The sequence below is a fragment of the Penicillium rubens genome (assembly GCF_028828025.1).
Source record: "Penicillium rubens strain IBT 27055 chromosome Unknown utg000001l_segment0_segment0, whole genome shotgun sequence".
In the NCBI taxonomy this organism is placed as follows: Eukaryota; Fungi; Ascomycota; class Eurotiomycetes; order Eurotiales; family Aspergillaceae; genus Penicillium; species Penicillium rubens.
Window position 1 is genome coordinate 5559336 of NW_026890599.1, and position 26165 is coordinate 5585500.

General features: G+C 50.3%; 13 protein-coding genes across 13 annotated transcripts; 5 read left to right on the plus strand and 8 right to left on the minus strand.

The window, feature by feature from the left end:
* Positions 1-428: 428 nt before the first annotated feature.
* Positions 429-1134, plus strand: N7525_002129 (2-hydroxy-palmitic acid dioxygenase MPO1; the record flags this gene model as incomplete). The annotated part of the gene is made up of 2 exons (XM_002557177.1): positions 429-584; positions 661-1134. The coding sequence occupies 2 exons, from the start codon at positions 429-431 to the stop codon at positions 1132-1134; spliced, it is 630 nt and encodes a 209-aa protein (XP_002557223.1).
* An 874-nt stretch (positions 1135-2008) lies between these two features.
* Positions 2009-4131, plus strand: N7525_002130 (F1F0 ATP synthase subunit alpha; the record flags this gene model as incomplete). The annotated part of the gene is made up of 5 exons (XM_002557176.1): positions 2009-2080; positions 2258-2415; positions 2549-2605; positions 2664-2784; positions 2875-4131. The coding sequence occupies 5 exons, from the start codon at positions 2009-2011 to the stop codon at positions 4129-4131; spliced, it is 1665 nt and encodes a 554-aa protein (XP_002557222.1).
* A 741-nt stretch (positions 4132-4872) lies between these two features.
* Positions 4873-6193, plus strand: N7525_002131 (methylenetetrahydrofolate dehydrogenase (NAD(+)); the record flags this gene model as incomplete). Its single annotated transcript, XM_002557175.1, has 4 exons — positions 4873-5069; positions 5251-5884; positions 5952-6041; positions 6110-6193. 4 exons carry the CDS (start codon positions 4873-4875, stop codon positions 6191-6193), a joined length of 1005 nt encoding a protein of 334 aa, XP_002557221.1.
* Positions 6194-6783: 590 nt separating this feature from the next.
* On the minus strand, positions 6784-7490 carry N7525_002132 (uncharacterized protein; the record flags this gene model as incomplete). Its single annotated transcript, XM_061212186.1, has 2 exons — positions 6784-7413; positions 7470-7490. The coding sequence occupies 2 exons, from the start codon at positions 7488-7490 to the stop codon at positions 6784-6786; spliced, it is 651 nt and encodes a 216-aa protein (XP_061071412.1).
* Positions 7491-8066: 576 nt separating this feature from the next.
* N7525_002133 (signal peptidase complex subunit 2) lies at positions 8067-8754 on the minus strand (the record flags this gene model as incomplete). The annotated part of the gene is made up of 3 exons (XM_002557173.2): positions 8067-8294; positions 8364-8662; positions 8718-8754. The coding sequence occupies 3 exons, from the start codon at positions 8752-8754 to the stop codon at positions 8067-8069; spliced, it is 564 nt and encodes a 187-aa protein (XP_002557219.2).
* Positions 8755-9037: 283 nt separating this feature from the next.
* On the plus strand, positions 9038-10080 carry N7525_002134 (ER membrane complex subunit EMC3; the record flags this gene model as incomplete). Its single annotated transcript, XM_061212187.1, has 5 exons — positions 9038-9087; positions 9141-9174; positions 9254-9620; positions 9676-9837; positions 9890-10080. 5 exons carry the CDS (start codon positions 9038-9040, stop codon positions 10078-10080), a joined length of 804 nt encoding a protein of 267 aa, XP_061071413.1.
* A 205-nt stretch (positions 10081-10285) lies between these two features.
* N7525_002135 (uncharacterized protein) lies at positions 10286-11067 on the minus strand (the record flags this gene model as incomplete). The annotated part of the gene is made up of 2 exons (XM_002557171.2): positions 10286-10384; positions 10435-11067. Coding segments are annotated over 2 exons (732 nt in total), but the record flags the coding sequence as incomplete, so codon positions are not given.
* Positions 11068-11237: 170 nt separating this feature from the next.
* On the plus strand, positions 11238-14684 carry N7525_002136 (MET18/MMS19 family protein; the record flags this gene model as incomplete). The annotated part of the gene is made up of 5 exons (XM_002557170.2): positions 11238-11319; positions 11387-11660; positions 11756-11993; positions 12042-12230; positions 12282-14684. 5 exons carry the CDS (start codon positions 11238-11240, stop codon positions 14682-14684), a joined length of 3186 nt encoding a protein of 1061 aa, XP_002557216.1.
* Positions 14685-15548: 864 nt separating this feature from the next.
* N7525_002137 (uncharacterized protein) lies at positions 15549-15962 on the minus strand (the record flags this gene model as incomplete). Its single annotated transcript, XM_061212188.1, has 1 exon — positions 15549-15962. The coding sequence occupies one exon, from the start codon at positions 15960-15962 to the stop codon at positions 15549-15551; it is 414 nt and encodes a 137-aa protein (XP_061071414.1).
* A 103-nt stretch (positions 15963-16065) lies between these two features.
* On the minus strand, positions 16066-16615 carry N7525_002138 (uncharacterized protein; the record flags this gene model as incomplete). The annotated part of the gene is made up of 2 exons (XM_061212189.1): positions 16066-16289; positions 16351-16615. The coding sequence occupies 2 exons, from the start codon at positions 16613-16615 to the stop codon at positions 16066-16068; spliced, it is 489 nt and encodes a 162-aa protein (XP_061071415.1).
* Positions 16616-17934: 1319 nt separating this feature from the next.
* N7525_002139 (uncharacterized protein) lies at positions 17935-18486 on the minus strand (the record flags this gene model as incomplete). The annotated part of the gene is made up of 1 exon (XM_061212190.1): positions 17935-18486. The coding sequence occupies one exon, from the start codon at positions 18484-18486 to the stop codon at positions 17935-17937; it is 552 nt and encodes a 183-aa protein (XP_061071416.1).
* Positions 18487-19285: 799 nt separating this feature from the next.
* On the minus strand, positions 19286-23662 carry N7525_002140 (uncharacterized protein; the record flags this gene model as incomplete). The annotated part of the gene is made up of 6 exons (XM_002557167.2): positions 19286-22843; positions 22895-23230; positions 23292-23393; positions 23443-23494; positions 23551-23576; positions 23639-23662. 6 exons carry the CDS (start codon positions 23660-23662, stop codon positions 19286-19288), a joined length of 4098 nt encoding a protein of 1365 aa, XP_002557213.2.
* Positions 23663-24840: 1178 nt separating this feature from the next.
* Positions 24841-25933, minus strand: N7525_002141 (uncharacterized protein; the record flags this gene model as incomplete). The annotated part of the gene is made up of 2 exons (XM_061212191.1): positions 24841-25694; positions 25753-25933. The coding sequence occupies 2 exons, from the start codon at positions 25931-25933 to the stop codon at positions 24841-24843; spliced, it is 1035 nt and encodes a 344-aa protein (XP_061071417.1).
* Between the last annotated feature and the right edge of the window lie 232 nt (positions 25934-26165).

Below are 26165 nucleotides of genomic sequence, written 5' to 3' on the forward strand. Positions count from 1 at the left end.
CACGGAACCCTCCATCCTAGACATTACAGTATTATATACTCCGGAGTTAACGACCAATTCAACAGAGACACGGAAGAGAACTCCAATCATAACGACACAATTCATTACCTGAGATGTAGCATATCCTAGTAAAACTATACATAATGTGGATGATCTGATGGGCCTGTACATGGCGGGTTGCCATGCCTGGGGACCGTTACGTTGCCAAGACTAACGTCTTCCTCGGCCTAAGCACATGACGCCAGGACCAGGACCTTGTCAATTTCACCACTCAACGCTTCCCGATAAAGATGATGCCACTTGCCTGATTCTCTCCCCGCAAAACTCTTCCCCCATTCCCTATCTTTTTGTTCCCAACTAGGCAAGATGGCGCTTAATCTTGAGAAACAGTTGCTCTTCGTAAGCATCCACACCCAACCAGAACGACCATGGCTGACCTGCGATCTAGTACGGAGCCTATCATAACAATCCCGTACAGCGGACCTATTCCCATCGCCAATAACGCACACACACTAACAGCGCAGGTCAACGTCGCAATCCATATCACCTGCGTCCCAGTCCTCCTGTTTACCGGCATCATCCTCGTACGTGCATCTCGGAATTTTCCACCAACCAAACAAGATATCCCAGTATACGAAAGTACTAACAATAACTCCCAAGGCTTGCAACTGCCCGCCGCTATTCACCCTCCCGGACATCCTCCAAATCGAATACCTGCCCGCAAACGCCGGCACAATCGGCGCTCTTATCTACGCCACATTCTATGTCCTCCTAGAGCCCATGGCCGGCGGCCTACTCGCACCCGCCCTGATCGCAGCTGCATACTACGGAAACTACTTCCTCAGCACGCACGGCAGCATCGTGAACTACTGGGCCGGGGGCATCCACATCGTCTCATGGCTGGCGCAGTTTGTCGGACACGGCGTGTTTGAGAAGCGTGCCCCTGCCTTGCTTGATAATCTTGTTCAGGCTTTCCTTCTGGCGCCGCTATTCGTCTGGATGGAGATTCTGTTCTTCTTCGGTTATCGCCGAGAGCTCAAGGAGCGCTTCGAGAAGGGCGTTGAGCAGGAGATTCTGAAGTTCCGGAAGCAGGGGAATGGGAATGGCAAGGGCAAGGCCAAGGCCGAGCAGTAAATGCTGGCTTGTGCGTGCAGCATGCAGTAAGGGGAGATATTGCTCGCCAAGACCAAGGGCTATATGGAGTACTCCATATGTCCTCGGGTTGTCTTGCTTGCTGTTGGAAGCTTCAGTGGCCTCTTGGACGCGTTGGATTTGTATGCCTGTTATTAGCAAAGCGATTGATTATGATTTTTTTTTTTTTTTTTTTTTTCAAATCCTTTTTCGAGTGTTATTTTCGCTTTGTCTTCTGGCTATATTGGTATGTACTTATCCCTTCCCGTAGAGTGAGTGTTGCTGTCTTGCCCAGTGTGTGATTCTATTGTGTAGTAGTATCATAATACCAAGTAAATAGACTTGGAAACAAGGAGACAAGGAAACTAATAACATAATGACCAAATTATACTAAGCATACAACATATAACAACAGAGACCCGTCTTCGGTTGCCGTGACGAAAGCCATGACATAAGCGATTCACCTGACCAGGAATTCCGCCGATCCGAGAAGAGAAAAAAACGGAAGGGCAGTTGGCCCGTGGCACACTTTTCCGGCAATGCCAAAATGAAGTAACTCATTATGGCCTCTTATAATATTTTAAAAAATTTGGTGAATTTGTAGAAATAGAAATAGAAGAATAGTTATATAAAAAAAAACATATCACATTGTAGTAATAATAAAAGCGTACAAGATACACCGTGGCCTCACACTAGGGCCGCCTCGGAGGGCCCAGCGTCCGAAACGGTTTAGCGCGAGTCCTGAGAATCCAATCCTCCCCCCGACGACAAAGCTCTCCCTCCCGTCCACAATCCTCTCTCCTCTCCCGTTCTCTCTCCCCAATTACATCTCTTCCTCAGAGAATTCATCCTCCCATCCTCTGAACCCCCTTTCACAATGTTCAGAAACGCTCTGCGGTCGTCCAGCCGCTCCGTTGCGGCTGTTTCGGCCACTGGCCGCATCGCCTCGGTGAGTCCATCCCATCCCAGCCGCCTTCATCCATCGCCAGTTCGACATCCTTCATCTCAATCTTGAGCTCGATCGATGCTTATACCTCATCACACCTCGACAACGATACTTCAACGATGGCTCGGACACATTGTCCTTCTCTGGGATGGTCATTAACAGGTTTTTCGTCCATTACAGGTCCGCGCGGCTGCTGCCGGTCCTCTTAACGGCGTTCGCTCTTACGCTTCCGAGGCCAAGGCTGCCCCTACCGAGGTCTCCTCCATCCTTGAGCAGCGCATCCGTGGTGTCTCTGAGGAGGCTGGTCTCGCTGAGACCGGTCGTGTTCTGTCGGTCGGGTACGTGAATTGTCCCTAGGCGGCTGGGGGCCGCGAAAAAAATTCGGTCCCCGGCTACAATTCCATCGAATCCGCCATTGTCTATCAACATTCGACAAATTACCGGTACAGAAACTGATTGAGCTTTACATAGTGATGGTATCGCCCGTGTCCACGGCATGTCCAACGTCCAGGCTGAGGAGCTGGTCGAGTACGTGAACCCCCAAAGTCTTGGCATTACCCAGACATAGAAACTAACTCATCCTTAGGTTCGCCTCCGGCGTTAAGGGTATGTGCATGAACCTCGAGGCCGGCCAGGTCGGTGTCGTGCTTTTCGGTTCCGACCGTCTCGTCAAGGAGGGTGAGACCGTCAAGCGTACCGGCGAGATTGTAAGCATTCCAACTCAACCCCTGGGTTCATTCTGATATTGGACCCTGAATCCATCAACCCTTTGCCAACGTCTCTAACACCAACCCTAGGTTGAGGTCCCCGTCGGCCCCGAGCTGCTCGGCCGTGTCGTCGACGCTCTCGGTAACCCCATTGATGGCAAGGGTCCCCTTAACACCAAGCAGAAGGCCCGTGCCCAGCTCAAGGCCCCCGGTATTCTGCCCCGTCAGTCCGTCAACCAGCCCGTGCAGACTGGTATGAAGTGTGTCGACTCCATGGTGCCCATTGGTCGTGGCCAGCGTGAGTTGATCATTGGTGACCGTCAGACCGGTAAGACCGCTGTCGCTCTCGACACCATGCTCAACCAGAAGCGTTGGAACAACAACAAGGCCGCCACCGAGGACGAGAAGCTCTACTGTATCTACGTTGCTGTTGGTCAGAAGCGTTCCACCGTCGCTCAGCTCGTCAAGACCCTTGAGGAGCAGGACGCCATGAAGTACTCTGTCATCATCGCTGCCACCGCCTCTGAGGCCGCCCCCCTGCAGTACATTGCTCCCTTCACTGGCTGCGCCATGGGTGAGTGGTTCCGTGACAACGGCCGCCACGCCGTCATCATCTACGATGACCTGTCCAAGCAGGCCGTTGCCTACCGTCAGATGTCTCTGCTCCTCCGTCGTCCCCCCGGACGTGAGGCCTACCCCGGTGACGTTTTCTACCTGCACTCTCGTCTCCTCGAGCGTGCCGCCAAGATGAACAAGACCCACGGTGCTGGTTCCTTGACTGCCCTGCCCATCATTGAGACCCAGGGTGGTGATGTGTCCGCTTACATTCCCACCAACGTCATTTCCATCACTGACGGTCAGATCTTCTTGGAGTCCGAGCTGTTCTACAAGGGTATCCGTCCCGCCATTAACGTCGGTCTGTCCGTGTCCCGTGTCGGTTCCGCCGCCCAGGTCAAGGCCATGAAGCAGGTCGCCGGTTCCCTCAAGCTGTTCTTGGCTCAGTACCGTGAGGTCGCTGCCTTCGCCCAGTTCGGTTCCGATCTTGATGCCTCCACTAAGCAGACCCTTGCCCGTGGTGAGCGTCTTACCGAGCTCCTCAAGCAGAAGCAGTACTCCCCCATGGCCGTTACCGACATGGTTCCTCTGATCTTCGCTGGTGTTAACGGTCTCCTCGACACCATCCCCGTCGACAAGATCCTCACCTGGGAGTCTGAACTCCTTGCTCACCTCAAGAGCTCCCACCCCGAGATCCAGGCCACCATCGAGAAGGAGGGCCAGGTCTCCAAGGAGTCTGAGGCCACCCTCAAGCAGGTCATCTCTGCTTTCAACTCCACCTTCAACGCATAAGTGAAGAAATAACTCGGATGATCCTTCGTGGTCGGCTTTGTTTTCTTGACTCTATGTGTATAGACAAGATAGCCTGTACAATTTTGAGCCCATTGTTTTTCTGTTCTTCTTGGTGCCGGTGCTTGGTAGGAGATCCCAGTCTGTCCCTGGATGTAGCGATGTAATTATCTGCATGATCCTGGGGGACGGACCAAGGATTTCCCGTAGTGCTGTTCGAGCGAGAACTCAAATGACTATGGTCTGCCAAAATGTGATTATATCCTGTACGTTTAGATTTTATCCGCGCATCGGGGCGCGAGATGGGTGGACGACCGTTCTAATTCCGTCTGGTCTCCTTATGCTCTCCGTGTTGGACCGCAATTATTTTCATTTGTTCAATTGTTTATCCTGTAATTGTAGACGCTACCGTGTGGCTTGTAAGGGATGTGTTTGCGTATCTCGGATGAAGAAGGGTTGAAGATATGCCTAAACACAATAACTCCAAATTATACACCCCAATCGACCCAATCCACTGAAGGCAATCTCTATAATAATCAGTATCATCTATATTCCATGCTTGATATTCTATATCCCTCGACATATCATGCAAAAGACACCGCAGCAGAGGCCGAAACCGGCATCCGATCTGTTATCGATAAGCGATCAAGATTTTCCCGGAGATCACCAAGTCCCCCGCGCGCAAGCAAATTCACTCTCCTTCGCTATTACTGATTATATTGCTATTACCGCCCTATCGTCGCCATGTCTGCCCCTACCGAGAAACCCCCCTCCTCCTGCAAGGTGATGTTGAGCAAGAACGTTGCCAACCACCTCCTCAGCGAAGTTCACGAGGGCCTCAAGACCCTCGAGAAGCCGCCTCACTTGGTCGGCCTGTTGGCCAATAATGACCCTGCCGCACTGACATACGCGCAGATGACGCAGAAGACCTGCGAGGAGAAGTGAGTCTACAATATTCTGATTATCCGGCTTCAATGGCTCCATGTGGCTTCTTTGGTGGGCTGTATGGTGGGGGTAACTAGTATGATTCATACATACCCCTCGGCCAGAAAAACCAAACGATCCCCAAAGCACTGCCAACAATTCAATTGGAACAAACCACTAACGCAATGCCTTTCTCAGCGGCTTCAAGTACACCATGCGTCAAGTCTCCCGCGACGACATCGAACAAGCCATCCTGAACGCCAACACCGACAACAACGTCGACGGCATAATCGTCTACTACCCGATCTTCGGCACCCGCCAGGACCAGTACCTGCAGCAGATCGTCGACGTAACCAAAGACGTCGAGGGCCTGAGCCACCGCTACATCTTCAACATGTACCAGAACATCCGCTTCCTGGACGGCGAGGCCAAGCGCCAGAAGTCCATCCTGCCCTGCACACCGCTGGCCAACATCAAGATCCTCGAGTACCTCAACATCTACAACACCATCCTTCCTTACGGAAACCGTCTCTTCGGACACACGATCTGTGTCGTGAACCGCTCTGAGGTCGTGGGTCGTCCGCTTGCTGCTCTGCTGGCTAATGATGGCGCTTGTGTTTACTCGGTTGATATTACTGGTGTGCAGAAGTTTACTCGTGGTGAGGGGTTGCAGAAGAGAACGCATGAGGTTGTTGATCTTGAGGGCAAGACTTTGAAGGATGTTGTGCCGCTCTGTGACGTGGTTATTACTGGTGTTCCCAGTGACAAGTACAAGTTCGATACTAGCCTTCTGCGTGAGGGTGCTGTTTGTGTCAACTTCTCTAGTGAGAAGGTATGTTTTTCTTTTATTGCGCTTTCGTTTGATGAAGACGTTGTGGTTGCTGACTATTCTGATATAGAACTTCCCCCACGAGGTCCGAGACAAGGCCTCGCTCTTTGTTCCCTCTATTGGAAAGGTCACCATTGTCGTCCTGTTGCGGAACCTGCTGGTATGTTTCATCCTTTATTCACATGCTCAGTGGTTCGTTGCAACATCATCTAACATGACGAATCACAGAGACTTATCCAGAACAAGCGAATGGACGATGTCAAGCCCGCCGAGGCCACAGAACGACCTGGCACCCTTGAGGCGTCATCGTAGGTCGCTTTTCACCCATTCACATCTCCATCTTGATGGCCATGCCCTGAGCTGGTCATCCCTTAAAAAATCATAGACATTCTGTTTGTTATTAGCCATTTCGATTATACTCTGAAACTTTATGTTTCTCCTTTTGTTTCCTGTGCCCTAGATATCTCCCTGTCGCATTCGATGCTTGGAACTAATAGATTGCCCCGGTTGACGTTGTCTATTATTCTATGTATAAACAAACCTTGGAAGAGTGTTTTTTTCTTCTCCTTTTTTACTACTATATCTCTTTTTTGCACACTCTTGCATAATACTGGAGTGAAAACTTCCCAACCGGGCTTGAAGGATGATATTAATATATACCGGATTGTCCTGAGAGCAGAGAACAGTCAAACCCATACAACGCGCGAACAGCCATAGAGTCCACCTTTATCTGAATAAAACACCGCTGTACAGACAATCGGACATAACAACTTGGCAGTTTCAAACTGCGACATCGGGCATTTCCACACCTCGAAGCTCCCAGCGCTTCGAGGCAGTAGCATTAAAGCACACCACATCCAAAAAGTTAAGCTAACCGGCCAATGAGTCGGGAAAGGACAAGCCTACCAAGGCCAGACGATCACTAGGATAAGCAATGGGAGAAACACCAGAACAAACACAATCCAACACCAATACGGTCTCAGCAGCATCAGCCACCAGAGCAAGAGCTCCCCTACGCTGCTCTCCCAATCAGCAAACTGATCAACCCCAGCAAGCATATGCGCTAGTGACTGAGTCGCAGACATAGTACTGTTCTCACTGATTGTGATCTTCTGCACAAGCCTAGGAGGAAGCACAGGTGTTGTCGGCATGGCAATAGTTGTGGCTCGAATGATCCTTCCTCGGACCCCGGGTGCTAGGTCTTGGACCTGATCGGCTATGAATTGAAGTCCAAGTGGCAGGACTATAAGCCGCACAAGACTGACATAGTTGATAGGCCGGCCGAGTATCTTGGTTTGGAGATAGTAGATTTGACCTTGTTGGGATTTGTCGGCAATAGGCTCGGCCTGATTTCCTTCAGTCTGGGCAGTGGACGACGTGGCTGTTGCATTGGCCGTTGATGTTGGAGTGTATGTCAAGCCTGGCGTCCGTCGTTTGATCGCAAGGGTTTCTGTGGCGTTGACGAGGGATTCAATTTCCTCGTGGGAAGCCCAGACAAGGGCTACTGTTATCTCCGGCAGACCTGAGATGTCCTGATGGTTAGTTCATCCACTCACTCATATACCTGGTTTCTGTGGTAGAAGCTTACAACGAGGTCGAAGGAGAGCATGTGTTATATGTCCCATCATGGAGGTCTTCAAGACTGCAGGAAGTAAATGTGAAGGGGGTTTGATAGGTTGAACTTGACTGAGAGTAAATCATATAGTTTAAGAGCAGTTGAGCAGTAAGGTGATATGTGAGGAGAGTAGCTCATGGGAAAGTTTGTCCAAAGTTCATGCTTCAAAGGTTGTGCCCTGAGGCTCTCTCCAAGTTCGGCAGGTGCAGTAGAGCTCCTTCCATGATTATAGAGATCCACGTGAGCTCAATAGCCCTAGGTAGGACATCTCTAACGGAGAAGCTAAGACGCTCATCTAAAGAGTAGGTTCGCTCACATATCGAATGAAGTGGAGGTGCTGAGTACGAGATTGATTCCACTGCCGGTCAATATTGGAGTAGTCACGTACACTGTTCGAATGCGTCTGATTAACTATGCCCAATGGAAAATAAAACACAGAAAACCAATCACTTCCATCGTTTGAACATGTAAAACCAATGCACTCTTCTTAGTCTCTTCTAGAGAATGACCCAGCTTTGCATTTTGTAATAGCCCCAAAAATATAACCTGTGATAGTAATTGCTAGGTAACCTAGCCAGACTTCTTTTCATTCTCCTTCGCCGCCAGTCTCAAAACATCAATCTCACTGGCCACCCAGCGACGGAAAGGCTCGGGGTGGAATACACCATCTGCCGAGAACCAAGTTGTGAAGGGCGCCTCGCACCGCTTGTCCTGGAGGACCTTTCCAGAGGCAGACTTAGAAATGACATGCAGCTTGTAGAGCTTGGAGAACTTTTTGGCTGATGATGAGACAGATATCTGTGAACAGGTTTGTTAGTAGCCTCCCAAAACTAGAACCCCGAAAGAGCCGAAGATCAATTGACATACCGTCTCCCCAGTTTTCCTCTTCCCAGAGTATACCTCGCCAGCCTCGACGGCCCAAATCCAGTAAGTCAAAATGCTGTTCAAGACAAAGTATGTCCCTACCGCCGCGATAATCCAGGGCGAGGTAGTTGCTTCCCAGCCCAGCGTGCGGTCTGCATAGAAAGTAAACCCAGCGATTGCAACAGCGCTATAGCCAAGCAGAAAGCGAATGTTTGTCTTCGAGTAATCGGGTGTAAAAGCATATGGCGGAGGAAGGTTGGTAAGGAAAGGGAGGAGAGCATCGTCGCTTGTAGACTTGAGATCTGTTGCTCACTGTGTTAGTGTTGTTGCTGTATAGAGTAGATCGAGATTACGGACCATTGGTCGAGTAGACCGGCACCTTGTTGGAAGCCATGATAGATTTGAGAATAGATGCAAGTAAAGAGCTTTTTAAAAACCAAAAGATCGAGTGTGGTTAAGCATTCAGTGGCCAAGACAAGACTGTTGTTTATCGCAGGACAAAGATGCGGCGTGGCCCTTTGGAGAAAGCTGGAGCTAACGCGGGCCAATGACATCCCTCTCCGCCTGGCAACCTCGACTTCGCGGCCCCTTCAACTTTCCATCCCCCACCTGCAGCCACCACTGGATTATTGTTTGGTTCAAAGGAGGCACTTTTTTGATTATTATTCTGCCTCAATATGGCAATTCAAGGGGCTGAGCAGACCATCCTTAGGGATCCGGCACTATTGTAAGAGAACATCATTCGATCAAGCGGAAGTTGGACTGACCATTTGCTTATAGCTATTGGATTCTCTTTCCCATTTCAATTGTTATGGTATGAACTACATCCGGCGCTTGGAGCTTAAACATCTGCGATCTCTCTGAGACTGGAACTTACCCCTCTTGTTGAATAGATCCTGACCGGAATCCTTCGCCACTATGCCACGGTCCTGATGAACACGACCCCCAAATCGCCATCTACTCTCGCCGAATCTCGCGAGCGCCTTGCTCTTCTCCGCGGTGTGAACCTTCGCAACAACGCCTGTTCCGTGCTCGACCGCGAGTCATTCGAGATGCGCAAGAACTACATGGTTACTGGATTCCGCAACGGCGCATTTCTGAAGGACCCCAACAATCGTGGGCAACCGCCCGCGAACCCCATGACTGACCCTGCGGGTATGGAAGCTATGATGGGCATGCTGAAGGGAAATATGATGATGATGATCCCGCAAACCTTAATCATGAGCTGGATCAACGCCTTCTTCTCTGGCTTTGTCATCTGTATGTTGCATTTCGATATACATGGACATGAGCAACGAGCTTACAGATTTTGCAGTGAAATTGCCCTTCCCCCTTACTATCCGCTTCAAGTCGATGCTGCAGTCTGGTGTTATGACTCGCGACCTTGATGTGCAATGGGTCTCTAGTCTTTCGTGGTACTTCCTCAACTTGATGGGCCTTCAGTCCGTTTTTGGATTCATCCTCGGCAGTGATAACGGTATGCATCTATCTGAGTCTTGCCAATAAGAACTGTCACTAATAGTGTGTAGCTGCCAGTCAAATGGCCCAGCAGATGGGTATGGCTAACCCGGCCGCAATGGTCAACCCGCTCCAGCCCGGTCAGGATCCCGACAAGCTGTATCTAAACGAAGCGGAGAACTTGGAAGTGATGGAGCACTTCTGCATTCTCGACGGAGTGGAAGAGAGAATCTTGCAAAACTTTGCTCCTGCGGGGATCTAATATTCCTTTGACGTTGCATGTGGTGTCTAGTGCTGGTGTATATATCTGTCTTGAGGTCATCGCTGGCTTTGGATAGCATGAAGAATAGAATGCGTCATGTTTCTTCTAAACAAGCCGCAATATTGTAGATCTACATAATTAACTCGAGTGTTCTTCAATGATTCATATTGCACAGTTTCCATAAATCGTAGTAACTCATGGCCAATCACCCTTGACGGTAATTAATAACATCATTTAAAACCCAGACCTCCCCATTATGGACCTTCTCCGCAACTGAATTAACTTCAATATTGCCAGGTTGGATCTGTAGACAGTCAGTGACCATACCAGCGACTCCGAGAGAACAGAACCTACAAAAATCTTATCGCCCTCCTTCGTCCATTTCAATTTCTCCCCTGCAAGTGTCTCAACCTCTTCTCCAACTCTCCAGGGACTAGCAGGGATGAGATGGGCCTCCACGAATCGCTGCAGATTGCGCTTTGCTCGATCTTGCCCATCCTGGCCCTCATATGCATTTACCTCTCCGAATTTCTTGTAGTCCTCTGGATTCTCCCAGGGCTTCCGGGGAAGAGCTTGAATTGCACTGTTGCGTGGTGCTAGAACTGTAATGTTCTTGGATGCATCGTTAAGGCGATTGGCGACTGGCTCAAAGTCACGGGTCAACCGCGCAAAGATATTGATGCCCTTGGTCTTGGGAAGCACATCTGAGATGATAGGGCTACTGCTGTCTTTCGCGTTCACATCCTCGTCTGGAGCCGTCTTCTGTGGCTGGACAATACCAGGGAGAATCTTATCCATTATTGATTGATGCTCTTTGTGCTCGAGAGCTATTTGCTGTTGACGTGAAGGGAAGGGAAAAGACAGGGCCCAGAGTGCAGATGCTGAGCTGGCGAGGAGAAATGTAAATAAAATGGATGTAGTTAGCCGATTAGATCTCATACTGCGGGTTGGAGTCATCTTGCTGCCGACGACGCCGGAGTAGGTCTCACTATAGCCATGACGCAACACCCCTTGGCACGTGATGTGCAGAGTAGAGATAACAGAATCACCTGACCGTTATCGATAAGGGCATCCAGCCACAAGAAATTGGCCGATGCGATCTTAGTCTTGCCCCCGCAATTTGCACGTCGGGCTCCCCTAATTGATAGATCGGTATCATGTCGGCTCTCCAGACCTTCATGCTGGTCGTGGACCATGACAAAGAAGAAGCCAAGCGCATTGCCGAGGGAATCGCGCATGGTATGCCAATTCGCCCCGCACTCGGGACCACTTCAAACCGTTGCATTACTAACGGAAGTGATTGCAGATATTGAGACTAGAAAGACGACTCTGATCGATACCGTCCAATCTCTTGGCGAATATATTAACGACGAAGACCCGATTCTACGCGGAAAAGCCATTTCCTACCTTACGGCCATTATCCAAGCTCTCTCGCCGAAGTACCTCTCGAGACAACAGATCCAAGTCCTGACTACATTCTTCTGTGATAGAATCGAGGATGGAGGTGCCGTTGATGGTCTACAGGCCTTGCAGGGTCTGGACCGGTTCAACAAGTTTTTGGCCACCCAAGTAGCACAAGCGTAGGTGCTATACTTTCTGATTGCATGCGACATCCCTGTGTCCGCCGGGATAAAGCTTAACTTGACAGTGACCCAGTGCTGATACATTGATACAGACTATTTTCCAACTTTCAAGATCTCCAGTCTCGATCTCAAACACAACGGTTCCATGTCTACCAATTGCTCAATGACTTGATGTCAAACCACCGCGGAGCTATGCGTGATATGGGAGATATCTCGCTTCTGGGTGTTGTTGATATCATGACAGGAGAGAAAGACCCGAGGAATTTGATGATTGTTTTCTCGATCCTGAAAGTCATAATGATTGAATGGGACATCTCGAACCACGTTGAGGTATGTGTACTTTTTTCTAAGGTCGGGGATTCCGCTAACACTAGATAGACCCTATTCGACTCAGTATACAACTACTTCCCAATCACATTCCGACCTCCGCCAAACGACCCCTACGGAATCACTGCGCAGGATCTGAAGGGTCGTCTTCAAGAATGTATCTCTTCAACAAGGCATTTTGCACCTCACGCTATCCCCGCCTTATTGGATAAGCTTGATTCTACATCTCCCAATGTAAAGGTACGATTGCTAAATATCCTGTGATCTTGAAGTCATCTAACAGGTCTCTAGAAAGATGCACTTAGTACATTGATCGCGTGTATCCATTCATACGACCCCAACACAGTGTCCAAGTTTTCCATTACCGTATGGGAAGTCCTCAAATTTGAGATTCTCAATGCGCAAGAGGAATTCTTATCTGAAACCTCCCTCGAGGCTCTGCAAGCAATCGCCCAGCGGCTATCTGAAGGAGTTACCGAAGTGTCACAAGAATTGCCTCTTGCGAAGTACCTCCAGCCAATCACCAAGGAGTGCAATGAGCAACTCCAGGAACCTCAAAACAAGCAGGCCAAGCCGGCCCAATCGATCCTCAGCCGTGTGTCTGCTGCCTCGCCTGTTTCTTTTGTCCTTGTTGTACAAACAGTCGTACCTCCGATTTTCACTCTTTATCAAGAAGCGGACGGCATAGTCAAACAAAGGGCACTTCTAGAGACTTTGAACGTCTTGTTCGAAGCTGCTATAACTGTATTCGGGCAGTGGACCACCCGAGGTGGTGAGGCTGCTATCGAAAACCCGCTACTTGAATTCAAAGACCAATTCTCAGACCTTTTCGGTCAGGCATTGATGGGCGCAGCAAAAGAAGAGGTTTCGTTCCGGGTGACTGCCCTGAAGGGTTTCTTACATCTGTCGACTTTGCGTGATTTCTTCCAGGAGAATGAGATTGGACTTTTCGTGCAATACCTTGATGAAATCCTTATCAAGGAGGAATCTGTGGGCCGGGACGATCTCAAGAAAGAAGCAATTGCTGCTCTTGCTGAGGTTTCCAAGCACAAGCCCCGCTTGATTGTGGATATCACTTTCCCTGCGTTTGTGGCAACACTGCCAGAGGAAGATGAAGGATCGGATGCCAGGTATATGCCGACCCTCGAGACCCTTGCTCAGATCAGCGTCGAGAGGGATATTTTCGAGACACTTTTCCGTCGTCTGTTTAGCAAACTCTCAGTTCTGCTGCAAAAGGAACAGCCCGGATCAGTTGCTTATCCACGCGCGATTCTTGTCACATTGCTTTATGTTATGCAACAGAGAAACATGGAACAAGATCAGAGTGTGGATTTGTATTTCGACAAAGTTGTGGTTGGACTTTGCCGCGATGTCGCAGCATCGGCCACTGGCAAAGCAAAGAACCGGATCCTCAAAGACCCTACCGTGCTTGACACTTTGGGTCGACTTTGCAATCTGCTTGTGCGGTCTGCTTCTACCCAGAAGCAGGAACAAGTTGCCGAAAATGTCTACAGCCTCTTCTCTTCGGCTGAAGATTTCATTCCCATTCCATTCAGCCAGACCACAAATGCGGACCAAGAGCGTACGATCATTATCTCGACATACCTGCTTGCAGGGGTATCCAAGGACTGCAGCAACAAAATCCCGCATACCAATCCAGACATGTCACGTTTGCTATTGGACCTGGTCCATCGTTCAGTCTCGAACACCGACCCAGCAACACACCAAGCCTACCTGCGTCACCTTGCCTTACTTGTCAATAAGTTCCTGTCAAAGCAGGATGTCACAATCGCCGAGAAACTCTTCGATTCTCTCCTCCAGAGCCAGGACACAGAATCACAGAGCCTCGATCCTGCAACCATCCGTACCATTTTCTGGCTGTCTAAAGCTTTGATCCTCCGCCTAGCCCCCTCAACCACCCACATCCTGACCTCTCTCCTCGCCCTCCTCTCCTCCCCCGATCAGCAAACTAGCGCGACAGCAGCACAAGGCTTCTCTATAATTCTCGGCGAAGACGACATCCTTTCTGCAACTAACGGCGCCACAATCCGCCTCCTCTGCAGACAGCGCCTCTTCACAACAGTCACCCCCCTGATATCATCTCGCATCCGCGAAGTGAACATCGCCGGCACAGATGACTCTGCCGCCGCCAAAAAATCGCCCGACCACATCAAACCAGCCCACCTAACGGCTCTCGCGGGTATCCTCTCCACAATCCCCACGGCCCTTGTCATGCCAGAACTTCCCACCCTGCTCCCTCTCCTCCTGCAATCCCTTGATCTCCAGACCGCGGATTCTGTTGCAGTCCGCATAGCAACACTCGATACGCTCGCCGTCATTATCCGCGATAATGGCGTTGCCGTTATCGACCAGTGCGGCCACGTCCAGAGTCTTGTCACGAGACTCCTCAAAACAACATCTACGAGTACCGGCCCTGGCGCTGTGAACAGCCCCCGTCTCCGCGCAGATGCTTTGAAATGTCTCAAACTCCTCGCTATGCACCAGGTGCCCGGCGCTGTGGCTAACACCCGTGCACCGCCGGGTATCTCGCCTCTCTTACCTGTCAAAGCTCAGGTTCTGAGATCCTTGCGGGCGGTCCTTGATGATCCTAAGCGTGATGTGCGGAAGGCGGCGGTTGATGCTAGAGCCGCCTGGCTGCGTGGTGTGGATGATGCGCCGGAAGAGGATGAATGATTATTCTTGGGTTAAAGAGAAGAATATACTCGCATTAGGTTTAGAGGTTTTTATTATCATACATCGAGCATAGATTAGTTACTGTTGGCGGGCATCGGGTTTTCCGGTCCTCGTCGATGCAATAGCAAAAGGAATGTTAAATTCTCCAGTATGCACTCCATGTGTTATTTCTAGATTGAGGCTATGTACTTCAGGGCTGAGTAGACACGTGACGTGTTGTGGCTGGCCCTAATTGGTCTGTTGTATACGACGGTGCGAGGGAGGGGGCTCAGCTTTCGTCAAAAGTACACCAACTTCGCCCATTGACCCTCGCAGAGGCTGTGCAGCGACACGGTCTATGAGGATGCCCATGAACTATTGCGAAGTGCTTTCAACAAACAATTTTCCTTAGGTATCAGGAACAGTCACATGGCCCTTCAACTGTCCCCAATCATGGAACACGATACGAGGGGTCAATCGAGAAGACAACGTATGTATTCGGAAGAGGGAAGAAAAGAGAGACAGAGGGCTCCCTATCAGACGATCCCAATTCATGCACACATTGTAGAACTCCATGCTTTCCTGCAGATTATATCATCCCAATCAGTCGGGTAAAGATCTCGAACTGATCCTTACCGAGGGCCTTCGTGAATCCATGTTGCAGCGTTCTTCTTCGTGTCAACACGTCTGATCTCAACGTGTCCCTGTGCAACGGCATCTTTGACAAAGAAAAATCGTAGTGTGAATAGTGGAAAGAAATAGCAGGATTGGAGCAGATCGCGTCCGACAGTATTGGAATGCCGCTTGAACGGAGTGGCAGGAGTACCGATCCGCACGATACGCTGTCCTAAGCCGGGCGACGAAGCGTTGGAGGTGGGGTTGCGCTTACCGCGCTTCCGCTCGCTGGCCATGTCCATCAGCCGCCTGAAGCCCGGATCCCACGTGGCCAGACTGCCCATTGCGCGCAGATTCTCCTCGAAGCGCCAGATCACACGGTCGTTTGGCACGAGAGTGTGGCCGACGTCCGCGCGTGCGCGGCAGGATGACCCCGCGCAGTTTAGCACCCAGATACCGAAAACGATCCTCACTGCGCCCGTGCATTGACATCGCCCACAGCAAATTCTGCAGCTCCCATGCGTGCAGCGGCTTACCCACACCATACTTAAGTGCGTACACGTAATGATACACGCATCGAAAGAGGGGCTCATAGGCGAGGCATGCTAAATACTCAAGAGGAAGAACTCGCTTATAAAGAGCGAGCCGTGGTGCGTCCGCCTGGTCGCCAGCTAGTGCACGCATGAGAAGCCTCACAGTAGCACCCTAGAAGGAGGGGTGCTGCATAAAAGTCAGCATCTCTGGCGGCGTCTCCCCCAAAGAATAGGTAGTGTGGTTGACGAGCGCTTCATATCGCCGAGCGACCAGGTCGCGCAGCGTAGGGTGCCGCCGCAAAAGCCCAGGTGCAACACCCACCCGCAAGGGCTTCCGCAGTTTGCGGATCGAACATATTGTCAAGACCAGGCTCGGGAGTCAGCTCCGCCCCAGCCGCATACTCCAACCGAGCAAGCAGCTCAACCGGGTTCCGCGCGCGAACTGCCGCACGGGCGAAAGCCCCACGTGAATCGACTGCTGCCAAATGGAGGCGCGGCTGACAATAAAGTGATACCAGAATTCAAATCTGCTGGTATACACCGTCGGCTTGCAAACCGCGGATTGTGGCCTTTGCGCAGTGGCTCCGACGGGTGGACCCTTGCCTGGAACGTCTGGAAAAAATGGCTAAACATGGCCTCGATACTGGACATGCGCGGGGAGAGCGTAAACGTAAAAGAGTCCGGCATGGACATGCCAGCCTCATCCGGCTCCGGCTCGACCTGCACCACTGCCCACCCGTAAGAGTTCCATGCCACGCCCGCATCGCCGAAATCAGCGCCCCCTCTGCCGTTTTTTGCACTCATCAGCACAGCATATGCCTCGCAACCCTGCTGACTATGACCGTCGAGCGTCAGAATGCACATCGGCGTAGTAAATGCGATCGTTGATCTCCTGCATGATAGAGTAGTCAACGCTGCTAGAAAGTCATGTTCTCACTTGTAGTGAGAGAGTCTCCCATTCGTCTCCGTTCGGATCACGAAGCATAGACCAGGGTATGTTGTTGTTGATTAAGTTATGTAGTTTGTGGCCTCGAAGGACCTTATCCACCTGGTCCATCCAGATATACAGATCTGCTCGCTCTTTGAGAGGCGGCGTGAGTTTGTATAGGTTGAAGCTTCCTAGCTTCGGAAGGTCCACACCCTGGTTGTCGACGACGATCCGTCGCTTCGATTTCCAATCACGACTGTCGTCTAGCTGTATGGCAGCTTGTTGGGAAGAGGATCCAGCCATTGTAGCCGATGGAAAGTGAGGATAAAGATCAAAGATTAGTATAAATATAAAGATGAAGACCAGACCAGCTTTTTGGCTAGTCAATATGAAGTCTTTTTGAATGTGAAGACAGTTCTTAATGGAAGACACTCTATAACACGATGGAGATAGTCCTCAATGAAAGAGACCGTATAACTCCGTATTTTGGGTTTTTGTCGCACACAGGCGATTTTGAAATTTCACACAGCGGTCATTTTGGAACCTGCTGCACAGCGGCGTCTTCGGGATCTCGCACAGCGGCGATTTTGGAAAAGAAGTGAGATATAGCTCTTTTGCTATTCTCGGATAATCAACGAGGCTCCGCTGCCGGGAGAAGCTCGACTGGTCAGGGGTTTTACTTTTTAGTAAAGAAATGGGGAAAAAGAGGGCCTCATCCTTATAACCTGTCGAGGCTACGAAGCAAGAGGGATAGAGGGAAAATCGGGAAGAAGAAGAGAGGTGATGATGCATCTACGGAAAGAAGCCGGTATATAAGCCGGCGACATGACAAAAGAGACGAGCTAGGCAAATGCTCAAAGAGCTCAGTCTGCATACATAGAGACAAACGCATATCCTTCATGCATTGCGTCAACATTAATGACAGGTGTAGTGTAGGGGTAAGTACGATAATCACTATGCGGCCACGGAGGTATGTCGGTCTGCATCTCATTCTTAGGATCGAGACCGTAGACATCGAGCCCGAGATTGGCGGCAGCGCGTCCGAACGTATCTGGATGGTCACCAATGATACAGACCTTCTCGTTCTCCTAGAGCATATTATTGATCATGTCGGCCAGCATATAGTATTTAGGGGTCGGCTAGATATCAATGTGGAGCGTAGCGGAATTAATAGGACACCACGGACACCTAGGCGCTAGACCGTGCGTATATCGGCGGTACGAAAACGCATAGGGTCATCGAGCCCTATGGCTATAGTGGTGCTGAACTGAAAGACCGCATCTGGACCGAAAAGAAAATGTGAAAATGAAACGGTATAAGGTATAAGCTTGGGCCAACTCATCCTCATTACAGACCATATCCCACGAGCCCAGAAACGGGGCACAGCGCCGGACGGCAGTGGCAAGGTGATTAAAGTCACGAACAGGGTGGCACCACCGCCGGCAACCTCCATACGTTTAGGGTACGCACCAGCCTCATCTGTGTGCATAGAGAAGGCCTCACTCGACTGGGTATACAACTGCGCGTGCTTGGCGCTGGTGTAGACCCCAAGTTTGGCGAGTGTGACCGCATCGAGGCTGCTGACTCGGTGCACCGTGCGAATCAGGCGGACTGGGAGGGCCTTCGCCTCACTCAACTCCTCCGCAGGCATCTCTGCGATCCAGACATTAGACTCATCAGACAACAAGTCCTCAGCCGGATCGAGATTGGGTCGGACTCGAAGCGCGAAACGGATTGGCGGCGCCATTGCGGCTACTTCTTCACTAAACCTGAAACCTTTGTAACTGATAAAGCAAGGAAGAAGGTCTACTACTCGCGCAGTGGACCTCGCTCACGCGGGGGGCAGACCCTACGCAATCCCTCAATGCAGCATTGGAGAATTTGAGGAATACCTTGACAGAGGAGCAAAAGCGAGACTTTCAAAAAAGCACCACGACACCAGATACTGCGAGCGTCATAGAGTTTGTCGCAGAAATCGATGCTAGGAATAGCAGCACGATGAGGAGGAAATGAGTGTCAGGAATATAAGTACAAGATCCACTAGAATGTTCCTAGTACACATATAGTACCTGGCTACATCACTAGTGCCGAAGTGTCCTATCCTACAACCTGAGATGAAGGAGGTCCCACCAAGCCCTAGTTTGACTACATATGGGTAGTGTTATATCAATCTTGAGCTTTTTCAGACTACTGATCCGTCAATACACTTAGGCACGATATATACTTCATTATACATACCGGCTTTATTTCAGCTTATAGCCCAGTTCATCTCATATAAAATGGACTGGATAGCTAAGATATGTGTATCTACTATAGGCCTAAACTTGAACCACACAGAATAACCACATGGAAATTAAAATATCGTACATTGGTTCTTTTTTTTTTTTTTTTTTTTTTTACTATTTCTGTGTTATCAACTAAATGCAACTTCATGTCGTCCGGGTACACGTATGAACCCATAAAGATCCTATGAATCAAACGACAATAACAAGAATACACCCGTCCCGTTTCCACACCCCCGAGATCCATCGATCTTCATCCTCTCATCACCACTTGTGCTTTTCCTTAGTCCCAGCTCGCGGAGCCCAGGGCACCATTTGTTTTCCCAAGTAAGTGGATGACTCCTTGACCGTACCTGTACCACCCTGGCTGGGGCCGTTCGACGTGTTCGTGTGCGTGTCAAGACTGGCCGGACCTCTATTGTGGTAGCCCACAGCATCGATCTTCTGAACTATAGTTTTGGCAAGTTGGAACATTGCGCCAATTCCCGAATGACCGACTTCCGCTCCGAGGGTACTGAGCTCCTGGTTCGCAGTAGAGGGGACGACATTTGCGACGTCTGCACCGAGGAGATCTGTCGCACACCAGGACCCATTGCGGTCACCAGGCTGGAGGAAGGAATTTGATTTCATTATGTCATCCACTTTGCTACTGACAATCGAGGCTTGCCACCACTGCTTTCCATCTTTGACCGGTTTCTCAATCGGGACGTTCTGCAAAACCATGACACCCTGATCCAGAACGGAAGGGGTGGCAAGGAGCTCTTGAGTTTCGCTGATTTGGAGAAATATGTCCTTGCTCTTTTTTGAGAGGTAAGAGTGACGGCTCCACCGTTCCATGAACACCTTGTCAACTTTGATCTTTGACACAGGGGGAACACGGACCAGCATACGAAGATTTTTATTGTTTGGCTCTATCTGGATGCTTTTCGCCATCATTCGTGCAGCTTCTTCAAGCTCTGGGCCGGCGCCCGTATTGTACTCGATAAAGCCTCGTACTCTGGCAGCTGCATCCCAGACTTGTGAAGGGAAACTCAAGTGCACCGTGCCCAGCGAGACCTCGGGGTAGCGGATCATAGCATCTCCATATTCATTAACTGAAACGACAATGGTCCTGTTCGGACCGACGCGGCACCAGAACTCGTACTTCACGCCTCGGTGGCTGTACTTTTGGTCGAACAAGCGACTTTGGTTGACTTCCAAGTCGATGAGGAAGTCAATGTCCGCAGGAGATGAAGTCAAACGTTCGAAGAATGAAATTGGAGGTGGTGTCAAGTTATGCTCCGAGAAGAACAGCTGATGAACCTCCTTGTAACTCATCTCCCTCTCTTTGGTTGAAGCCGGCAGGCTGGGCATGAACATAAGCCCGAACTGGATTTCAAGGCTCAACATTCCGGGAAAGCTGCCAACCGAATCAAAAATTGGTTGAAGGAAGCGAAACAGAGTCTCTGTTGACTCATGCATGTGCTTTTCTCTTGATGATTTCACAGTCGCCTTCGCGGGCAACGCAGTGCTTTTTTGTGGCTGTGCTTCTGTTGGTTTGGATCCTATTCTTCGCTGCCAGAAGTTAGAAACGGGGGCTTCAACCTTTTCCTCGTTCTCTGAGTTGCGTCCAATATTTTCCTTCCGCTGCAAGGCATTAGCAGTGTGAACTTCAATATTTGCCTTCCTCACTGCTTTGGTTACTTCATCCACCCATTGAAAGGCCTTGTCGGGAGGCCGCTGATGGAACATTGTCTCGTGGAATTCTCTTGTCTGAGCTTCATCTGAGACAGCCAGGTTTTCGGCAACCTCTGCTTCCGCATCTTGCTCGCCATTTTCGGACTTGGATTGTTTCAAAGAATCACGGTCCAAGTGAGGAGAAAGCATATGAGCTGAGATATCAATGAGGTCAGGATGAAGAAAGGGCACTCTCTCAGTACCCTGACCAGGGTGTTGGCGCTGCTGAGTATTATCACGCGGGGCACTATCATGCGACATAGAAGACAGAGCTCGAGGTGCAGGATGAACAATGCTAGCATCAAGAGGTAGCGCGATCTCCTCTATGCTGGAAATTTCTGGGACAGGATTATCCTTGATCTGCCGAAGCAGGTATTCCAGTGCTACCTCATCGGCCTTGCTGCGGAATTCGCGAGCCTGTTCGTGTTTCTGTTTGTCTTCGGATACGTCGCTCTCATGAGAAGAACTAGCAACATCCGAATCAGGCAATGGCACACTTGTAACGAGCCCTGGTTGGAAAGGCTCGCTAGAAACAGACGCTGGAGTTGTCGCACTGGGCATCATCGGATCTTGGGTTGGCTCAGGACAAGGAGAGACGCTCCGAGTTAGCCGAGATTGCCCACTTGTCTCATCGATATTGGGCATATCGAAAATATCACCAGTCTCAGTAAAGGTGGGGGCCTCGCCATGCCGGAATTGGCCATGTCGAGCATCTGTAGACTGTTCCTGAACACCACTCGATGAGGCCGTGGCCAGCGGATCGAACACAGGAATGTTCTGGAAATCACTGTTGAGGCTTGTCACCTCGCAATCAAGATCAATCAGGTCTTCTGTTTCCTTTGTGGCGCGATCTGGCCGAGTGGATGTGGTGGTTGGCTGTTGATCCGTTATCTTTGGTTTGTTGGACACTTCGTCTATTCCGGTTTCCCTCGGGGGCTTGGCCGTCTCAAGCATTAGCTTTATCTCCCCCATCACTGAATCAACACTTCGCGCTGGAGGCCTCGTAATCACCTTCAAATTCATTGTCTCGGCTATGTCGAGGGGCCCGGACCTCTCTACTCTTGGTGGTCGGCGCCGAGTGGTTAGCTCTGCTGCTTGGCTAGGAGAGATAGGCAAAATAGTTGCATTTGGCGTGTCTCCCGGCTGTTTGGGGGTTGCACTCGGAGAGGATAGAGCTGCGAGACGAGGTGTAGCAAGTGACTTTCGTTCCTCAGTAGAGGTAGAATATGTTGAAGAGACAGGACCGGTTGCCTCAGACATTGTTCCCGATGTTTGAGAAGCTGCATTTGGAGCAGTGCGGTCAGTCGAGCTGCGAAGAAGACTAATGGGTCCTTTCTGCTGAGACAGTGAGACTGATGGACCGGTTAACTGTTGCTTCCTGTTTCTCTCCACATAGCTAAGTCTGCCAAACATGGAGGGACTTGGTCCATGAGAGGTGTCTGTTGGATTTTCTTGTCGAGACTGGCTAGAGGTTGCTACGGTTCCATCTGGTAGCTTAACCACGCGTCCTTTGACGCCTGCGGGGTTGGGCTTGAACGGACCAATATGTCTCCGGTCCAGTGGCACAGAAACACTGGGCTCAGACTTGGGCGCAACAAGCTTAGGGGAGGTGGGCTGGTCTCCCAGCGGCCTTTTGGTATGATTTTCGGTTGCCAATGGCCGTTTATCGGCACCCCGAGAGATCCATTTATCGACATCCTTTGCCTTGCCAGTAGATAGATACGGGTGCCGAGAATCGCTCTTCTCAGGAGAGGTCTCACTTTTAGGCGCGAGATGCTGGTCAATTTTCCCTAGAGCGGGATTGGCTTTCCGGCCGATCTCTGGGAAATGATAGTCTTCCCAGTCTCGAGTAATTCTCGCATCTTTCAGGGGCACTTGCGGCGGCTGCCGAAGTTTCCGAAGTGGACGGAACTCATTGGCAAATTCGTCGAATTCGCAGACCACCAGAGTCATTATATTCGGGAGACGAAGAGAGGCATTTCGGTCAATTAAAATGCGCCCCAAGGCAGTGGCGCTGATCTGCGAATATGCCATGATGCGAAAGGTAGCGTCTTCTCGCTTCGGAGTGAAGATACTCACCCCTCGGTTTGGGTTCTCAATGAGATCCTAGAGAATATTAGCATGCAGGACTGGGAAAAAGAAGACTCAGGACCATACCAAACATTCTTCAAGGGAGTCGAGTATATCCATTGCCTCATCGATGTGGTCCATGTGTTGTGCAGAAATACGGAGCCCTCGAGCTCCCTGCACTTTGATTTGTGTTTTCGTCATTTTGGAAATACGAAGTAGCAGAGGGCCCGAGGCATGAGAGATTGGACCCAATCCCGCCTGCGACGGATACCAGAACTTGACAATGGATTCATCGTCAGTGGGTTGTGTCGGCATAATATCCTCCACTAAGGTTTCCACCTTTGGCTGCGCATCACTTCCATAGCCAGGGAGGGGATTGGGATCGAAGTAGGTCGAGATTGGAAGTTGACGAACTCTTGGCATCTTGAGTAGAGCACACGTTAGTACAATATAACTTGGATGTTGGGGAGGCATGGACACATACCTCAAGTAGATCATCGTCGCGGTGCTCTTCGATATAGTTTGCAAGGAGCGACGTGATTTGGACGTCAAATTCCTCATCGAACTGACCAGTGACGACCAAGATCTGGGTAGGGTAAGCAAAGCCTCCATTGTAAATAGTGTACAAAACCCACATGTTTATCACGTTGATACTCGACCTTGATCGAAGCACCGGGATTCAATGCCCTATAAAAAAAAATCAGTTTTCATCAAGGTGAATGTGCATAAGTAATATGGCATACTTGAGCTTATCTCCGATTTCGGGAATCTATATCAAGTCTGGTCAGTCCCGGCCATGCAGAATGATAAGTATGCGGATAGTAAGCTTACCCCTTGATCCTCCAGTGACCACATTGAAGTCAAATAAAGGGTCCGTTTGTTAGCCATCTTGGTGCCGCTTGGGAGCTTTGCGTGGACTGCGTGATTATGCGGACTTGAATGGATTGAAGATTGAAGTAGGCCGGAGGTAAATGAATTGGAGCCGGACGTCAGTCGGACGGATGCGAATAGATTGGGGACGGAATGCCGGGCCTTCGATCGATTTGAAGACCTGGATTAGAATGAAAAATGGATGGAGGAAGCAAGGTAACTAGTTCGATTGGCCCCGGGAAAGCGACAATCGATTAAGTAAGAGGCAGGTGAAAGCCAACCGATTACACAAGGCTAGGAAAACAGCGCCTAGGCAATCGATTGATAGGGCACACCGTAGTTAACAGTGCATATGAGACGAAGATGAAGATGACGGAGGATGAGCAGCAAAGGGCGACGAAGAGAGAGGAAGCGGGGGGTGAAGTAAAGTCGAATGAGATACGGTTCCTATTATGGCAGCGGCAATGCTCAAGCCTTTGCGAATGGAAGGAACAATCGGGGTCTCGGCGTCTATCAACTCTAGAAGTCAGTGGCAGGCAACGCTGCGTGAACGTGTGGTGCTATCTTGTATCTATGGAGAGTACATATAGGACAAATCAAAGCAAAGTAGAAAGAGTATAAATTTCAGAGTTAAGCATAATAAAACGCCCATAAGTTCTAGTCCGAAAGGAAATAGGTAGCCACTCTTTAATGGTGTCTTGAACATAAGCAAGAATCAAGACTTGCCATAATGTTCACGGTGTAATCATATCCAGGCAAAAATAATGCAGGTCGTCAGGCGTCATATCTAACAGGGGGGTAACAATACAACATTGAACAGGGAAAAGTGAAAATGCAGGTGAAAGTAAGAAATACAACAATCAAGAGATACACGACCGGATTGAACTCTGCCACGGGTATCTGCTGCAAAGGGAAACAAAACGCCATGCACCGGCCAACAATGGTCTATGAGAAACGAAGATGAGTGGTGGGTAGGGTGTGGGTGGTCAAGACATGGGATCGAGTGGGAAGGTGAAACCGGGGCGGGAAAATGAAGTTGGAGGGCGGTGTGGGAGTTGGCGGTAGGTATTGAGGGATCCGAGCAGAAAGGAGAGAGGAGGATGTTGATAGACAATTCGCATGGCTGGGGTTGAGGTTTGGCACAAACAAGAGAAACGCTCGGGTTATTCCGTGCTTTGTCGACTTTCATTGAGCCGGATCGCCCATTTCATTTCTGTCTCGGTCTCCTTGAGCTGATCAAGAACCCCAGCGATCATATCGTTATTGGATTTGGCCGATTCAATGGTTTCGCGGAAGTCGTTATCCTTCAATTCCTTATACGCAGAGTGCTGGGCGAGCAGCTTCTCATAAGACTCCTTGAGGGAGTCGAATTCCCTGTTCTTCTGATCTGCAAGAACCTCCAGCCGCTCAGTGGAGTGTATATGTGTTTTCTGCGCATTGGCGATAGTCGTGAATTCGGACCAGATGGCATTGATGCGTTTTGTAAACTCCGCCTTGTCGCGTTTTGTCGTGCTGGACAGCACCTCATACTGTGTCTCGTGGTGCTTGGCGATCTCTAGTGACCGGGCTTGTTCACGGTTGTGGTTCTCCCGCTCCTCACGCATCATCTGGTTAGTCTGGTTTGCGCCCATTTCCGCTTCCTCTCGCTTGCTGCGCTCGTGCTGGAGCTCCGTTCTTAGTTCCTCCAGCTTCCGGTCTTTCCGTGCAATTGAGTTGAGGTTGGTCTCGTTGACTTGCTCAAGGTTCCGTAGGCGCTCGTTCATGTTTTGTTGCTGGATCTTGTAGGCCTCATTCGTTCTTTGGTACTCCTCCGCGCGGGACTTGTAGAGTGTGCATTCACGCGTTAAACGCGCTATTTCCTCCTGGAGATTGTGGATAACACGGCCTGATTTCCCTGTCGCTGCGTGGCCGACTGCGGACCACTCTGACGTGGGGGTCTCGCCATTGCTCGTCTCGGCGGGGGTCGCGGAAGGGTTCGGAGGGTTCGAAGGAAACGAGGAGGCTGGAGTATAGTCACCTGGAGGGCGGGGATTGTAAGCTTGAGATGTAGAGGGAGTAGGATCGGGATCACCAACCATTCTGGCCTTCGGCGGCTGGTTCGTCGAGGAATCCGTTATGCTGGTGCATGTTCAATTGTGTGTCCACATGCGGGAGCTTGACTTGTGGTGCTTCTGCACGGATAGGGGGGTCAGCAGCAATCGGTATAAGATTTTTGCTAGGGCTGAGACGCTTCATGACCCGTTTGAAGCCCCCCATGGTGACCGCCCGCGCCTGTCATGAGGAACCGGATGGGAAGAGCAAGATGGGAGTAAAAGCTAGTGGGCCTGTGAAGGGAAAGGCTCATACCAATATTAGAAGCCAATTGAGCTATGATGTGAGGTCGTTGTCTTATGATTTCGCTTATTCAGCTAGACATCGCAAGGGAGGCCTCAGATCAATAAAGGCGCTGTCTCATGCGATCATCAAAGATCATCGGAGAATTAAAACA